Here is a 17877-nt window from a genome sequence, read left to right as displayed (position 1 = left end):
ATCCCAGTAGTCAAGTATACAGAAACAGACTTGGGCTCCATTCAGACTACTAGATTCTGGTTCTGGATCTTTGCAGAATGGATAATGACACAGAGTCTCAGACAGGGCTGATTCAGTGGCTGATTTTAGCACTCCGCAATACTTACTTAATACACAGGTCTTGAGTACAGATTCAGTTATGCCGGAGAGGCTTCAGGGTTAAGGACTGGCCACACAAGGACCAGGGACTGCGGGCTCAGGACACTGGCCACACATGGACCAGAGGTTTGTGTTCAGGGCATTGACCATACCAAGACAAGGGAACCTAACAACTCACTAGGAGAACACCTACATACTAATGATACAATGCTGCTTTGGCCCTTCCCTATTGAGAAAGGTGCCTTTTATACAAGATGCCTTCCAGCCACTGGCTAGGGGCATCTTATTAGGTGCACGTGCTGGACCTTTAAGAACAGGGCAGTGAGAGAGTGACCTAGAACACAGAAAACCAAGAAGTAGGGAGCATGCCGAGGGACAAGCCATGCTACTGGGGCAGTGATTATGCAGGCCCCAGTAGCATTTCAGTACCCCCTTACACCACCTCTTCATGCCTGCGAGGACTCTCTGCAGAAAAGTTGAAGGCTGACACCTGTTTACGCACTCCCATGACATGTCTTCAGGAAAATGACTTATCCTGTCCAGTAGAAAAAAAGGTTATATCTCTCACCATCATTTGACAAAAATTGCTTCTCTCCATCAAGTCATTCTCAGTGTAGGACATAGTGTGCATAGTACCAGGAACTTTTCATTGTGAAGTTCAATGAGACCAGGTACCACCCTGGGGGATTCAAACACCAACAGGTGTTCTACCACCTGATTGGTGGATCACAGAGACTTGGAAGACTCTAACGCCTTGACAATATTTTGAACCAGAACACATAGAAACTGAAGATACTTGCTCTTGGTCCATCTTCAGCCTGGTCTCCAAGATGACATGTCCTCAAGGCGGGGAGGTTGTATAATTGAAACAATCATCAGGACTGTGTGGTGACTTAACCTTTGCTTCCCTTCCTTCAGAGATGACAGCAAACAGCAAGTTGGCAAATAGCAGTCCTGGTGGAGAATATGGCAACTTTGATGGCTGAACTGAATGTTTAAGGATGACACAATGCTTGTAACTCCACTGTTCTCAACTAAACACTTCTTGGGATCTCCAGACTAGAATGGACACTTGAGTTCTCAGTGCCTAAAGAAAGTGGATGAAAAAAAACCCAGACAGTGCATGGAAAGCGATCTTCTCTGTATGCAATGAACATATCTGAAGAACAAGTTGTTCAGAAATGACATGACTATTTTCTGGTAAGGCTCATTCTGCTCCTGACAATACTCTCACCAGATTTTGGAGCAAGTGGATGGGAATTTGACTTTGACTCTACTCGACTTTTAGCGACAACTTTCCTGCCAAACTGAAGTCTTTGCCACAGATACAGTCACAGTCATAGTTGGAGAGGGAATACTTCTGCCAAGGATAGCTCCTCCTACTGGCCCATGGCTCTGTAGTTTTATAAACTCTCAGGACAAAGACCGTTGGGATTTTCCACACAAAGACAGCGATACCACAATCTCTTCTCACGACTGAGTTCCAGTTGCTGCTCAGCTAGCCAACTACTGTCAACATTTATGGATTCCATAAGGTAGCTGCCTGTACAAGCTGGAAACAAGTAGTCTCTGGAAGGACAGAGCCAGAGATGATGGTTTCCTCACATGCCTCACCTATCTAGTCTGCTCCTGTAAGCTGGGAAAGGAAGTTGTTGCAGAAGATTCTAGAATCTCCTCATTGAAAACTTTTTCGGAAAGCAGTCAGGAAAGCCTTTAGGTGCAAGGTGACAGTATTCCCTCTCTCCCATAGGGGTTAAAGGAAAGGCTAGGGCATCTTCTACTAGGTAGGACATCAAGAATCCCACCTTGACCCAATAAGAAAACTGATGGTGAAAATCTTCCTAGTGCAGCATGCACTGCTCTAGGAACTCATGGAACTGCTTTGGATCACCATGGTACTGAGGTGGATCAGACAGGATGGGTTTGACTCTACTCCAGAAGCATAAGTTTCAGATTGAATAGACACAGTCAAAGGTACTTTGACTTGGGGTGGCAAAGCCTATCCGGCATCTAGTAACTGCAGATAAAAAAAACAAAACATTTTTTCCGGGCTCTTTTGCTGGTAGCTCAACTCCCAATACAGATCTTAGTGCATAGAGGCCTGGAGATCAGCGGAGCCCATGGGAAACTGATACTTATGCAAATGGCACATGGGGTTCATGGACCCACTGTGCCACTGGGCCAGTCTTGCATAGGAAGGGTGTAACTAAGTGGCTACCCAGTGTTCACTCTAGCACCTGATGGTAAAGTCAGGCTTGAGCTCCAGGTAGCCGGCAGGAACCACTCTTAGGCAGTTCCCGACTGCAGCTGCCAACCCCAAGGGTCAAGTATGCAGACATAGACTCAGTTCAGATTACTAGGCTCTGGAACATCCGCAGAACATATTCAGACACAAAGTCTCAGACAGGGCTGATTCGGAGACTGAATTTAGCAGTCCGAATATATGGAATACTCACATAGGCACAAATTCAGACAAACAAGTCTTGGATACAGATTCAGGTACCATTCAGGGTTCAAAATTTGCCACACAAGGTCGAGGGACTACAGATTCAGGACTGGCCGCAGAAGGACCAGGGACTTTGGGCTCAGGACTGGCCAAACAGGAACTAGGGTCTGTGGGTTCAGGACACTAGCCACACATGGACGAGGGGTTCAGGTTTAGAGGGTTGGCCACACCAGGAGCAGGGGACCTAACAACTCTCTAGAACACTTACACACTAATAATACAATATTGCTTTGGACCCTCCCAATTGGAGAGGGTGCCTTTTATACAAGATGCTTCCCAGCCACTAGGCATGCGACCAAGGACACAGAGAGCCAGGAAGCAGGAAGCATGCTGAAGGACATGCCAAATGGCTGGAGTTGTAAGTATATTGGCATTCCTGCATGGATGAGAGAGGGGAACCATGCAGCGGCGCCAGCATTAGCGTTACATAGAGGTGTAGACCTCTGCAGGACAGCATAGAGGGTGGCAGGACTTTATGTCCTTCTTCTTTAGCATATAGGCACCTCTTCCCTACACACAAGCATGTCCCCTGAAGATTATGCTTGAATGAAACGCGTTGGGACGAATACTTTAGGGAGAGTGCAGGGCATGTCTATACACAGGGATAGCTGTGGACTGTCCTTGTAAGGGCAGGAGCAATGGGGTTAGTCTATTGATAGCCCCATAGGGAATGATATAGGGATTGTCTTCCCTGCATTGTCTGGATATCGACCAAAACAAGGGATTATCCGGTGCTCCGCTGCCCTCTTTTTTCCACGGAACTGGTAAGACCGTTCCTTTTTTTTGCTTAGAGGAATCAGCAGGCATTCCTTACAGTGTTTGCCGTTATTGATTTTCCATATGTTCTACTATGCGACTGAGGGTATGGTGCTGTACTTGTTGTAATTGCTTAACCCTGCTGTTCTGTTTAGATTTCACATACACTTGTACTGTTCCCGGTCATTTTTGACCGTCCTTATAAAATAATCATTTTTAGCTAATCTAAGTGGTTTTTTTAAACAGTTTTTGCACTATTATATTGCTTGTGAAGATGGTTGTTCAAATACCAGAAAAAAAAAATAAATACAAAGCTTGTTTTATATTTTTTTTATATCCAAAAGGGAACATGGTATTTTTTCGATTTTTGTAAAAATTACTGGCATCACTGTTGAAAGAAAAAATAAAATATATCCATAAACAATGAATGAAAAAAAAAATCAAAACAATTTCGCAACAATACACACAATAACGTCCCGTCACACATTGAGATATGCCCTGTGATTATGGTGCTGGAGCGTCGCAAACAAAAATGAGGCATGCACTCATTCTATCACAGCAGTGAGAATATGTACTCATAAGCAGACATTGAGTCTACACAACCCTAATGCTAACCCCCTATCATCCATTTTATCACAGCAGTGAGAATATTGAATAATTTTAGAATAAAAGAATAATTTATCTGTAACATACCTGTAAAAATGGGACTTCAGAGCTCTGACGTCTGAACCTCTGCTCACTCTGTGTTGTCTCCAGCTGAACTGAAACTCTTCACTGCTATGTTATCTGTCTACAGATAAGATCAGAGCAGACACCACCCTGCAGCAGGAAAAAGCTCACAGTACAACACTTTAGGTGAATTCTGCTTTAGGACAGCATTGCACAGTGTAATACTGTACAACCAGCAAACACATGGAAAATCAGAAAATCATGATTTACAATATGAAATGTTGACAACTGAATGGAACTAGATCTATATGAACAGCAGGGTAAATAAAAACCAGTGAAATAAATTGCGCATAGCTATACTGGAAGCGAATCCGTCGGCTGTATCGCAACTTGAAAATGTTGGTATGTGTAAATCTGTTCTGACCAAAAGTAGTCAGATACATTGATAAATAGTAGTAGATGCAATATATAGTTCAAAATGAGGTGATAGCACCTTTATTTTTGTCAAAAATTGTCTGGAGAGCTGAATAAAGGCCTATCGGTCATTTTTGACCGAACAGTACAAGTGTAAAAAAAATTGTACCAAATAAAGTAAACAAAAATTAAAAAAAAAAAAATTCCCACAGAGAGTACCCCCCTAATGACGAAAAGTCAGGGAGCCTCAAGTCTCAGAATCACACGCTGAATTTTTATAACATTATAGAATTTCAAAAACGGTCATTTTTGACCTAACAGAACAGCAGGGTTAAACAGGTTCTCAGCTTTTGTATCTAATCACACCCCAGTAATGTATTTCTCGCCAGCAATATTGCTGTCGGGATTTTTTTAATAATCCTGTGAAAGGCGTATTAGTCTCCAGGGATCATCATATCCCATGGTGGAGATTTTGCCTTTATTTATGTGTTTTTGATCACATGGGTGATTTGTGTTTTTTTATGGTCTTTTATAAACATTAAAAGTTACGTTTTATAATTATCCCATTTTTTGCTATAATTAATCAGAATCTCTCAAATCGGCTGACAGAATCGATTCCAAATAAATTTGATCAAATTAAAAAAACGCTGTGTTTGCCTTAAAAATGTATAAATTGTGCTCCAAGTAAAAATGAGAAGACCAGGGAAAATTCAAATTTGCCTGTTCATGTGGATTATGCCTGGAAAATTAATTTGCAGAGAAGTGATTTTCAAATTCAATGTCAAGTGACCAGAGAGTATAACGAAGATAAGATGTGAAAGAAAAACAAACGTATGCTCACATTACCTTTTTAAATCTGGCCCCGTTATGATGCCCCAATGCTTTTTTGTCTTTGGCAGCTCAGGCTTCGTGCTTCGGGCAGGATTATCTTGTATTTCTATCTACCTTTAAATTACTACTTCAACCTCCTAATCTGAAACTGTCCTCTGCTTTCATCTGCCTGTTTCTTTATGAAAAAGAAAGAATGGTCTCTGAAACCGTGCATAGACTATTAGGGTATGAAGAATAATCAATCTGAAATACCATTATTCATTGCTTCTCACCTCTGAATTAATTGACAAAGTTAAAGGGTGCCACCATATTCATCAAATTCAACCCGTGTAGATCTTAAATCTAGTCTGAACCAATGGTGTTAATGAATGGAAAACAGCCATGATGGTCACAAGGAATCCTTTCAGATAAAGTAAAGCACCAGCTGTATTCCATCGCTTTGTGAAAGAGATATTTCATAATATTTGTTATCAATATGTCCAAATCGATCTGAATGACATCAAAATATTTTCCAGAGACTTACATTATCACTGACTTCATGTTTGCTCTGCCGGATGAGACTGTAATAAAATAATCCTAGTGTAAAGTTGGAGAAATGTGTCTTTGAGTTCAGGTACAATAAAACATCTGGAACTCTATACAGTGATCCAGAAAACTTTATGCTATTTTGGATTGGCCACAAACTGTTGGCTTTAAGCCCTCCAATGATTCTTCAACTTTGCAATTTATTACATCACTTCATGAAAAACTACTCTTAAGTAGGGATGGCCGAACATGAACTGTAAAGTTCGGGATCGTACGAACACATAGTGTTCGGTCACCGGTCCCAAACACGGGTTTCCATGGGAAACTCGTGTTACAGTTCGGGCCCAGTTTGGGCTGTAAAAAAAAGAAGTAAATTAATAATAAACATAATTAATTTTCTGCTTTTTTTTCAACAGCTCCCCCTCCCCATCCCATATGTGTAAAGTCTGAGTTCGGGGTTCGGACGCAAGTTTGAGTCATCTCCGGCCCGGAACTCGAACTTTGCAAAATACTCGGGTGAACCAGCCGATCCCGAACATCGGGGGGAGTCGCCCATCACTACTCTTAAGTGGTAGTTCTTCTTACATCACTAACTTTAGGCAATGTTTGTTATGATCTGGTGGTTTAGGAGCAACATGGGACGTGCTCTGGAGGAGGTGGTACCTGTACTAACCGCAGACCCTGAACTTAACACAACAACTAGAAGTACCCGTGCGATGTTCCTAACACTGCCTAGACACCTCGTCACAGCCTGAGGACTAAATACCCCTAAAGAGAGAAACAGGAAAGCTATCTTGCCTCAGAGAAAATGCCCAAAGGATAGACAGCCCCCCACAAATATTGACTGTGAGAGGAGAGGAAAATAACAAACGCAGAATGAAACCAGGATTTAGCAAAGGAGGCCACTCTAGGTAGATAGAAAGTACAGGACAGAATACTGTGCTGTCAGTATTAAAATACTAGAAAAATCCATCACAGAGATTACAAAAATCTCCACACCTGACTAAAGGTGTGGAGGGTAAATCTGCTTCTTCAGAGCTTCCAGCTTAACTGAATAAATCCATACTGACAAAGCTGGACAAGAGAAAACATAAAATGCACTGAACTATTAAGTCCACAGCATGTGGACTGCAAAAAACCAAGCCAGGACTTATCTTTGATGATTTGGTCAGAATAGCAGGAGAATCCAAGCAGAGAAGTGAATCCACCAAAGAACAATTGACAACTGGCACTAAGGAAAGGGTCTAGCCAGATTAAATAGCCCAATAAGAACTGGTAATAAGTGGACGCACCTGATAATTGCTGAAATCCAAAGGAGCAGCAGTACCACTTATAACCACCGGAGGGAGCCCAAGATCAGAACTCACAACATTACCACTTATAACCACCGGAGGGAGCCCAAGAGCGGAATTCACAACAGTACCCCCCCCTTGAGGAGGGGTCACCGAACCCTCACCAGAGCCCCCAGGCCGATCAGGACGAGCCAAGTGAAAAGCACGAACCAAATCGGCAGCATGAACATCGGAGGCAACAACGCAAGAATTATCCTCCTGGCCATAACCCTTCCATTTGACAAGATACTGAAGCCTCCGCCTCGAAAAACGAGAATCCAAAATTTTCTCAACCACATATTCCAACTCCCCCTCAACCAACACTGGGGCAGGAGGATCAGCAGAGGGAACAACAGGCATCACATATCTCCGCAACAAAGATCTATGGAAAACATTATGGATGGCAAAAGAGGCTGGAAGGGCCAAACGAAAAGACACAGGATTGATAATCTCAGAAATCTTATAAGGACCAATAAACCGAGGCTTAAACTTAGGGGAAGAAACCTTCATAGGAACATGATGAGAAGATAACCAGACTAAATCCCCAACCCGAAGCCGGGGACCAACACACCGACGACGGTTAGCAAAACGTTGAGCCTTCTCCTGAGACAACGTCAAATTGTCTACCACATGAGTCCAAATCTGCTGTAACCTGTCCACCACAGAATCCACACCAGGACAATCAGAAGGCTCAACCTGCCCTGAAGAAAAACGAGGATGAAAACCAAAATTACAAAAGAAGGGCTAAACCAAAGTAGCCGAACTAGCCCGATTATTAAGGGCAAACTTGGCCAACGGCAAGAAAGCCACCCAATCATACTTATCAGCAGACACAAAGCATCTCAAATAGGTTTCCAAGGTCTGATTAGTTCGTTCAGTTTGGCCATTTGTCTGAGGATGAAATGCTGAAGAAAAAGACAAATCAATGCCCATCCTAGCACAAAAGGCCCGCCAAAACCTAGAAACAAACTGGGAACCTCTGTCAGACACAATATTCTCTGGAATGCCATGCAAACGAACCACATGCTGAAAAAACAACGGAACCAAATCAGAGGAGGAAGGCAATTTAGGCAAAGGTACCAAATGGACCATCTTAGAAAACTGATCACAAACCACCCAGATAACAGACATCTTCTGGGAAACAGGAAGATCTGAAATAAAATCCATGGAAATATGCGTCCAAGGCCTCTCAGGGACTGGCAAAGGCAAAAGCAACCCACTAGCGTGGGAACAGCAAGGCTTGGCCCGCGCACAAGTCCCACAGGACTGCACAAAAGAACGCACATCCCGCGACAAGGAAGGCCACCAAAAGGACCTAGCAACCAAATCTCTGGTACCAAAAATCCCAGGATGACCAGCCACCACAGAACAATGAACCCCAGAAATTACCTTACTAGTCCATCTATCAGGAACAAACAGTTTCCCCACTGGAAAGCGGTCAGGTTTATCATCCTGAAATTCCTGAAGAACCCGCCGTAAATCAGGGGAGATGGCAGAAAGAATCACCCCTTCCTTGAGAATGCCAACCGGCTCAAGGACTCCAGGAGAATCAGGCAAAAAACTCCTAGAGAGGGCATCAGCCTTAACATTCTTAGAACCCGGAAGATACGAGACCACAAAATCAAAACGGGAGAAAAACAGGGACCATCGAGCCTGTCTAGGATTCAGCCGCTTGGCAGACTCGAGGTAAATCAGATTCTAATGATCGGTCAAGACCACAACGCAGTGCTTGGCTCCCTCAAGCCAATGTCGCCACTCCTCAAATGCCCACTTCATAACCAACAACTCCCGATTGCCGACACCATAATTGCGCTCTGCAGGCGAAAACTTTCTGGAAAAGAAGGCACACGGTTTCATCAAAGAACCATCAGAATTCCTCTGAGACAAAACGGCCCCTGCCCCAATCTCAGAAGCGTCAACCTCAACCTGAAAAGGAAGAGAAACATCCGGCTGACGCAACACAGGGGCAGAAGTAAATCGGCGTTTAAGCTCCTGAAAGGCAGCAACCGCCGCAGAGGACCAATTCGTCACATCAGCGCCTTTCTTCGTCAAATCGGTCAGGGGCTTAACCACACTGGAAAAGTTGGCAATGAAACGGCGATAAAAATTAGCAAAGCCCAAAAATTTCTGAAGGCTCTTCACAGATGTGGGTTGAATCCAATCATGAATGGCCTGGACCTTAACAGGATCCATTTCTATAGACGAGGGAGAAAAAATGAAACCCAAAAAAGAAACCTTCTGAACTCCAAATAGGCACTTAGACCCCTTAACAAATAAATAGTGTTGAGCGATACCGTCTGATACTTGAAAGTATCGGTATCGGATAGTATCGGCCGATACCCGAAAAGTATCGGATATCGCCGATACCGATACCCGTTACCAATACAAGTCAAGGGGACACCAAGTATCGGAAGGTATCCTGATGGTTCCCAGGGTCTGAAGGAGAGGAAACTCCCCTTCAGGCCCTGGGATCCATATTAATGTGTAAAATAAAGAATAAAAATAAAAAATATTCATATTCTCACCCTCTGACGTGCCCTGGTTGTAACCGCCAGCCTCCGTTCATAAGAATGAGCGCTTGAAAGTCCTTAGATGACATCGCGGCCTGTGATTGGTCGCGGAGCGGACACGTGACCGCAACGCGACCAATCACAGGCCGCGACGTCATCTAAGGACTTTAAAGCGCTTGAAAGACCTTAGATGACATCACGGCTTGTGATTGGTCGCGTTGCGGTCACGTGACCGCTCCGCGACCAATCACAGGCCGCGACGTCATCTAAGGACTTTCAAGGGCTCATTCTTATGAACGCAGGCTGGTGGTTACAACCAGGGTGCGTCAGAGGGTGAGTATATCAATATTTTTTATTTTTATTCTTTATTTTACACATTAATATCGATCCTGATACCGATTCCCGATACCACAAAAGTATCGGATCTCGGTATCGGAATTCCGATACAGCAAATATCGGCCGATACCCAATACTTGCGGTATCGGAATGCTCAACACTACAAATAAAGCATTATCACGAAGGATCTGAAATACCATCCTAACCTGCTTCACATGAGACTCCCAATCATCTGAAAAAATCAAAATATCATCCAAATATACAATCTTGAATTTATCAAGATAATTGCGGAAAATATCATGCATGAAGGACTGAAATACAGATGGAGCATTAGAAAGCCCGAAAGGCATCACAAGGTATTCAAAATGGCCTTCGGGCGTATGAAATGCAGTTTTCCATTCGTCACCCTGTTTAATACGAACAAGATTATACGCCCCTCGAAGGTCAATCTTAGTAAACCAACTAGCCCCCTTAATCCTAGCAAACAAATCAGAAAGAAAAGGCAAAGGGTATTGAAATTTGACCGTGATCTTATTAAGAAAGCGATAATCAATACAGGGTCTCAAGGAGCCATCCTTCTTGGCAACAAAAAAGAATCCCGCTCCCAATGGTGACGAAGATGGCCGAATATGCCCTTTCTCCAAAGACTCCTTAACATAACTCCGCATGGCGGCATGCTCTGGCACAGACAGATTGAAAAGTCGGCCCTTAGGGAACTTACAGCCAGGAATCAAGTTAATAGCACAATCACAGTCCCTAAGTGGAGGAAGGGAACTGGACTTGGGCTCATCAAATACATCCTGGAAATCCGACAAAAACTCAGGAACTTCAGAAGAGGGGGAAGGGGAAATTCACATCAAAGGAACGTCACTATGAACCCCTTGACAACCCCAACTAGTCACAGACATAGATTTCCAATCCAGCACCGGATTATGTACCTGTAACCATGGAAAACCCAGTACAACAACATCATGCAAATTATGCAACACCAGAAAACGACAATCTTCCTGATGTGCTGGCGCCATGCACATGGTCAGCTGTGTCCAAAACTGAGGTTTATCTTTGGCCAAAGGTGTAGCATCAATACCCCTCAAAGGAATAGGGTTCTGCAAAGGCTGCAAGGAGAAACCACCACGCTTGGCGAATTCTAAGTCCATTAAGTTCAGAGCAGCGCCTGAATCCACAAATGCCATGACAGAAAATGACGATAATGAGCAGATCAAGGTCACAGATAAGAGAAATTTAGGCTGTACAGTGCTGATGGTAACAGACCTAGCAACTCTCTTAGTACGCTTAGGGCAATCAGAAATAACATGAGCAGAATCGCTACAGTAAAAACACAGCCTATTCTGACGTCTGAATCCCTGCCGCTCAGCTCTAGTCAAAATCCTATCACACTGCATAGGCTCTGGACTCTGCTCAGAGGACAACGCCATAATGTGCACAACTCTGCGCTCGCGCAAGCGCCGATCAATCTGAATGGCCAGAGACACAGAATCACTCAGACCAGCAGGCGTGGGAAACCCCACCATAACATCTTTAACGGCTTCAGAAAGACCCTTTCTGAAAATTGCTGCCAAAGCATTCTCATTCCATTTAGTGAGCACAGACCATTTTCTAAATTTCTGGCAGTATAATTCTGTCGCTTCCTGACCCTGACACAGGGTTAACAAGGTCTTTTCTGCATGATCCACTGAATTAGGTTCGGCATACAATAATCCTAGCGCTTGAAAAAATGCGTCTACATTAAGCAATGCCAGATTCCCTGATTCAAGGGAGAATGCCCAGTCCTGAGGATCACCACGCAGCAGAGAGATGACAATTTTAACCTGCTGAATGGGATCACCAGAGGAACGGGGTTTCAGAGCAAAAAACAGTTTGAAGTTATTTTTAAAGTTCAAAAACTTGGACCTGTCCCCAAAAATCAAATCAGGAGTAGGAATTCTAGGCTCTAAAGCCGGAGTCTGAACAACATAATCTAGAATACCCTGTACTCTTGCAGCAAGTTGATCCACACGAGAAGACAAACCCTGAACATCCATGCCAGCGCCAAAGTCCTGAACCACCCAGAGATTAAGAGGAAAGGAAAGACATAACAGACTGCAAAAAAAAAAAATGGCTCAGAACTTTTCTTTCCTTCTTTTGAGATGCATTTAACTCATTGTTGGCCAGTTGTACTGTTATGATCTGGTGGTTTAGGAGCAACATGGGACGTGCTCTGGAGGAGGTGGTACCTGTACTGACCGCAGACCCTGAACTTAACACAACAACTAGAAGTAGCCGTGGGATGTTCCTAACACTGCCTAGACACCTTGTCACAGCCTGATGACTAAATACCCCTAAAGAGAGAAACAGGAAAGCTATCTTGCCTCAGAGAAAATCCCCAAAGGATAGACAGCCCCCCACAAATATTGACTGTGAGAGGAGAGGAAAATAACAAACGCAGAATGAAACCAGGATTTAGCAAAGGAGGACACTCTAGCTAGATAGAAATTACAGGACAGAATACTGTGCGGTCAGTATTAAAATACTAGAAAAATCCACCACAGAGATTACAAAAATCTCCACACCTGACTAAAGGTGTGGAGGGTAAATCTGCTTCTCCAGAGCTTCCAGCTTAACTGAATAAATCCATACTGACAAAGCTGGACAAGAGAAAACATAAAATGCACTGAACTATTAAGTCCACAGCATGTGGACTGCAAAAAACCAAGCCAGGACTTATCTTTGATGATTTGGTCAGAATAGCAGGAGAATCCAAGCAGAGAAGTGAATCCACCAAAGAACAATTGACAACTGGCACTAAGGAAAGGGTCTAGCCAGATTAAATAGCCCAATCAGAACTGGTAATAAGTGGGCACACCTGATAATTGCTGAAATCCAAAGGAGCAGCAGTACCACTTATAACCACCGGAGGGAGCCCAAGATCAGAACTCACAACATTACCACTTAACCACCGGAGGGAGCCGAAGAGCGGAATTCACAACAAATGTTTATTCTCACTGCGTTTCGAAGTTGAACCAGCTTCTTCATCACAAAAAACACAATATTGTAATAAAACTTACCATGGACAAACTTTAATAATTTGCAAGATTTACACTTATGCATATATCAATGTAGGTCTTCTGTCTTTGGTAGCTTCAGCTAGGACATTATCAATGTATTGGCTAATTAATGGATATTATTTCTGCTGTGATGTATTTTTTTTTTGAGGATACTCTTTTCAGTGTGTGTGGGGGTCCTGCTACTGTACAGGATGACACTGTTGCTTCATTTCTTCATCTGGCGTAGTGTAGAAGTTGGGGGAATAATTCCCTAATGGCTGCCCTGGCTTCAGCTAGCATTAGATGCTGTTGGCAAGAGAATAATAATTATAGGCTGGTTGGTGATAATACTGGATTTTGAGTAGATCTGTAAATGGAAAAAATCATACAGTCAAAGAAACTGTACATTGGCAGTATGACAGTGCTTTGGTTGTCTCTTTTTGGTTGATGTACAAAAAAAATTGTATTGTGGTACCGTGTTTGCTTGATATAGGAAGAGGAAAGTAAGTGTAAGTAAGACGTATTAGAAATATTAATTCATTTGATTGTTAAATAATATTTGTAATCACCAGGTTCCTCGTTCAGTCTGCAGTGAGAATTGTCCACTCGGGTTCAGGAAGGCCGTTCTACAAGGACAACCGGCCTGCTGCTTTGAATGTGTCCAATGTCTTCAAGGAGAAATATCCAACCAGACAGGCAAGTATTATATACTGTGTCTATTTAAACGAGATGTAATGTTCAGCACTTTATACTGTAGAGTGTTAAAAAGATTTTTTCTTAATTTGGTTTTAACCCCTTTCCGACATCGGGTGTAATAGTACGCCGATGTCAGAGCCGCACCTTTCACGGCACATGACAACTGATCTACACAGCTGACATGTGCCCGCACAAGCTGCAGGTGGAATCGCGATCCGCCCAAGGCTGATAACAAGTTAAATGCTGCTGTCAATTTCTGACAGCAGCATTTAACTCGCGCTTACCGGTAGTATATCGTAAATACCGCCCATAGGTGACCCTGTCACATGATCACACGTCACCGATGGATCGGCATGACAACCATAGAGGTCTGAAGCAGACCTCTATAGTTGTCATTGCCAGATTGCTATGAGCACTGCCCCATGGTCGGCACTCATAGCTAGTGAGAATTTCTGCTACACACAGGCGATCTGATCATTGCCTGTGTAGCAGAGGCGATCGAAGTACTGCAGCTTCTTGTCTCCCACGGAGACTAGTGAAGCATGCAAATAGTAATAAAAATGTTTTTAAAAATATTACAAAAGTAAAAAAATATAAAAGTTCAAATCACCCCCCTTTCGCCCCATTAAAAAAAAACAATAAAAAAATAAAGCATACACATATTTGGTATCCCTGCATTCAGAATCATCCAATCTATCAATATAAAAAAAAGAATTGTTGATCGTATCTACACTGAAATGGTATCAATAAAATCAACAGATCGGCACGCAAAAAATAAGCCTTCACCCATCCCAAAATCATGAAAAATGGAGATGCTATAGGTCTCGGAAAATGTTGCCTTTTTTTTTTTTCCAAACTTTCAAATTTTTTTTCACTACATAAATAAAAAAGAACCTAGACATGTTTGGTGTCAATGAATTAGTAATAAACTGGAGAATCGTAATGGCAGGTCAGTTATAGCAATTAGTGAACATGGTAACAAACAAAAACAAAAAACAACAGTGGGATTGCACTTTTTTTGCAATTTCATCGCACTTGGAATATTTTGTCCCATTTTCCAGTACACGATATGTTAAAACCAATGGTGTCGTTCAAAAGTACAACTCGTCCAGCAAAAAAAGTTAGGTATCTGAGAAGAAGGGGAGCGAAAAAAAGAAAATGCAAAAACGAAACTCCCTCTGGTCTTGAAGTGGTTAATATGCATTTTGTGTTAAAGAAAAATCAGCAAATAGTGTTGATTGTTTCACGCTCCTTTTTATAGAATAAATGGGAGTCAACACATTGGTTCTGGTTAAAATCCAACTAATGTTTCAAACATGTGAATCTTAGTTGTCAAAATTAATGTCCATGTAAAGTTTGTGAGCTACAGTGTAAAAATGTTCATTTCCATTTTAATCACTGCACTCATTATTCTCATGCAGGTAACGGACCTAGCACTGACTTTTTATTATATGTCTCATTCCCAATGAGCTTCGCCAGTTTGGTAAAGCATGTTAAAGGCTGCAGCATAGCCAATCAACAAAATAGTAGACTGTGGGCACTTACGGAGCCATCATAGCTATGCTAAGTGTTGCCGGTGCTGGTGTTATGCTGAAAAAGGAGCATGGACCGCACCTTCAAAAATCATACCTTGATCTATTGCCGCCACACAAAAATATATATTACTGAACATGAGGTTCTTAGCTTAACGTTATGATCAGACTGTATGAAGCTCACTGCCACGTCACGGCGAACCTCTCAAAGGGTCCTAACTTTTATTGCCTTAAAGGAGCGGTGTCATGAGCAAATCATCATCACATCGATAATGCACTAGCAGTGTGGGCGGCCTGGTGCCTTACAGCACCCCGTGCCCCATGCTGCAATACTGAGTCTCCATGACTCCAGACCACACCGCCCCCCCCAAGAGAAATACCACATCAACAATAGAAGCCAAACACCAAGTGGAAGGAGCAATGAAACTCATCTTCCTCAAGCTCTTTAATGAGAGGAAAAATAGTCTGGACCCCTTTTTTTTCATTTTTTTGATTAGTTGGTGCTGTTAAACCTCATGCTCGGCCTGGTGGTGTGTGAGAAGGGGCAAAATCTCATAGCAGCTCTGAGCCGAGCCGGTTTGACGCACATCCCTTGCCAGGATCATGTGCTAAACTCAGTGGTGCAGAATGTCGCTTTTGGCTTCTCTGTCTCCAACTTGTATGCGATGTACCAACAAGGTTGTATTCCACCTTGCATATGGTGGAGAGACTGTGCAAGCAGCAGCAGGCAACAGTGGAGTTTCAGCTGCAGCACGCATGGCAGAGTCGCACTGCAGAAAAACACCACTTCACCACTAATGACTTGGCCTCCATGCGGTATGTGTGTGCTATGTTGAGCTGGTTTGAAATTTCCACCAATATGGCTAGCGCTAATGCCATCATCAGTGTTACTATACCACTTATATGCCTGCTGGAAAAAAAATCCAGTCCATGATGGATGACGTTGTGGCACAGGAAGAATATGAGCAGGAGGGGGAGAAGAGAAAGTTCACACTGTAATCAGGATTGTCGTCCACATATGGCTTGGTGGATATTTTACAGTCCCAACATTGGCCACATACCCAACTGTACAGCCAGGAGACAGTTAGGGAGGATGAGAAGGAGGAGCAACAACCATGTTCACAGCAGAGAGGCACTCAGATCAGCTCACAGGCATCATTGGAGTGTGGCTTGAGGGATACAGAGTACCCAGATGATATATCTCCCAACGAAAACAGCTTGTTGTTGTCTCTGAGAGAAGACAAAAAAGCTACCACTCGACTATTGTGAAGGTTGACGGTGCAAGTGAACGGAGCCAATGGTCCCATCAATTTTAACGTTTCGGCCAACCAGTGGCCTTGATCACAATATTTGCCTTTTGGCAGTCCGTTTCTCTAAATAGACATGTGTTATTTTTGGAATAATCAAATGAGAAGTTGGCAAAACCTTTTCCACGTAGGGGAGTGTATGGCCAATGGTCCGAACAGGGAGCATCAGGGTAGGTGTATATGCAACGAATAATGAGGAGAGGATTTGCCATATAGCGTTGAGCCAGCTAGGACCAAAATAGATAGCAGTAGCAACACTGTATGTGCTTACTAGCTCAGAAGGAATATAGGCGCCTATATATCCATTGGTGGCACAGCGGGGACCACAATCTGAACAGCCTGGCACATATGAGCCAATACATGCTGCAGAATTACCGCAGAGTTGCCCTTATTTTTACCAGTGCAGATTACTGGGTGACCACTCTAATGGATCTCTGCTACAAAGACAACATACCATCATTATTTCCATTACTGAAGAGGGATTGCAAAATGCATGAATACAAGCACACGCTGGTAGAAAAACTACTACTGGCTTTCCCACCTGACAATAGGGGCTCACTGGAACAACAAGGAAGAGGCAGAGAAGGAAGTCATCAATGCAGCTGGGGAACCACCAGCACCTCAGAAGGCATGGTTAGCATGGCAAAAATGTAGCAAAACTTAGGAGTACACCAAAACATTCGGCACCACCATTTGATATGGTCCATTTTAGCAGGAGTCAACTTTACAACAAAATGGTGGAAAGCGTACGTGTCCACACTTCTCCACGTAATAACAGATTGAGGTCTGCCTCATTATACTTCTGAGTCTCCAAATTGTACACAAAGAAACAATGGGATTACAGAAAGCTACAAACATGAAAACACTGAAAGGTAGATAGGTATACAGGGAAGTATAGAAATGTACCAACCAAATGGGAATAGGCCAATCAGGAAAGCATACACCCAAATACAGCACACAACGATCTTCAGTATTAACATTGACCTCCAATTCAGCAAACTGTCCTCAAGGAGCAAGGAAGCAAAGCTTTCACTAGCAATGAAGATAAGGTCTGGTCAGGTTTTATAGGAAGAGGTAATAAACAGATCAGAAGCAGCTGAAATGGAGGTGCAAGATTCTTACCAGCATATAAAATGGTCAATATCCTCTTCACCACCAAAGGAAACCAAAATACATTTATTATGGGACACAAACACACAGGCTAAATGGAAGGTCTGCGATTCGCAATACATAGTGATCTTCTAATCCAGATCTCCCAGGAGGACGTGACACACTTGTGACA

General features: G+C 43.1%; 1 protein-coding gene across 1 annotated transcript in view; it reads left to right on the top strand.

Annotated features, from left to right (window-relative positions):
• Nucleotides 1-17877, top strand: part of LOC143774809 (extracellular calcium-sensing receptor-like) — a 125218-nt gene that overhangs the window by 101959 nt on the left and 5382 nt on the right. The window contains exon 6 of the mRNA XM_077262577.1: nucleotides 13633-13756. Within this exon, the coding sequence (XP_077118692.1) occupies nucleotides 13633-13756 (124 nt within the window). The remainder of the gene's footprint in view (nucleotides 1-13632; nucleotides 13757-17877) is intronic.

This window comes from Ranitomeya variabilis, chromosome 5 (genome assembly GCF_051348905.1).
Source record: "Ranitomeya variabilis isolate aRanVar5 chromosome 5, aRanVar5.hap1, whole genome shotgun sequence".
Classification (NCBI taxonomy): Eukaryota; Metazoa; Chordata; class Amphibia; order Anura; family Dendrobatidae; genus Ranitomeya; species Ranitomeya variabilis.
Note: the sequence above shows the minus strand (reverse complement) of the source record. Positions and strands in the feature narration are given on the sequence as shown.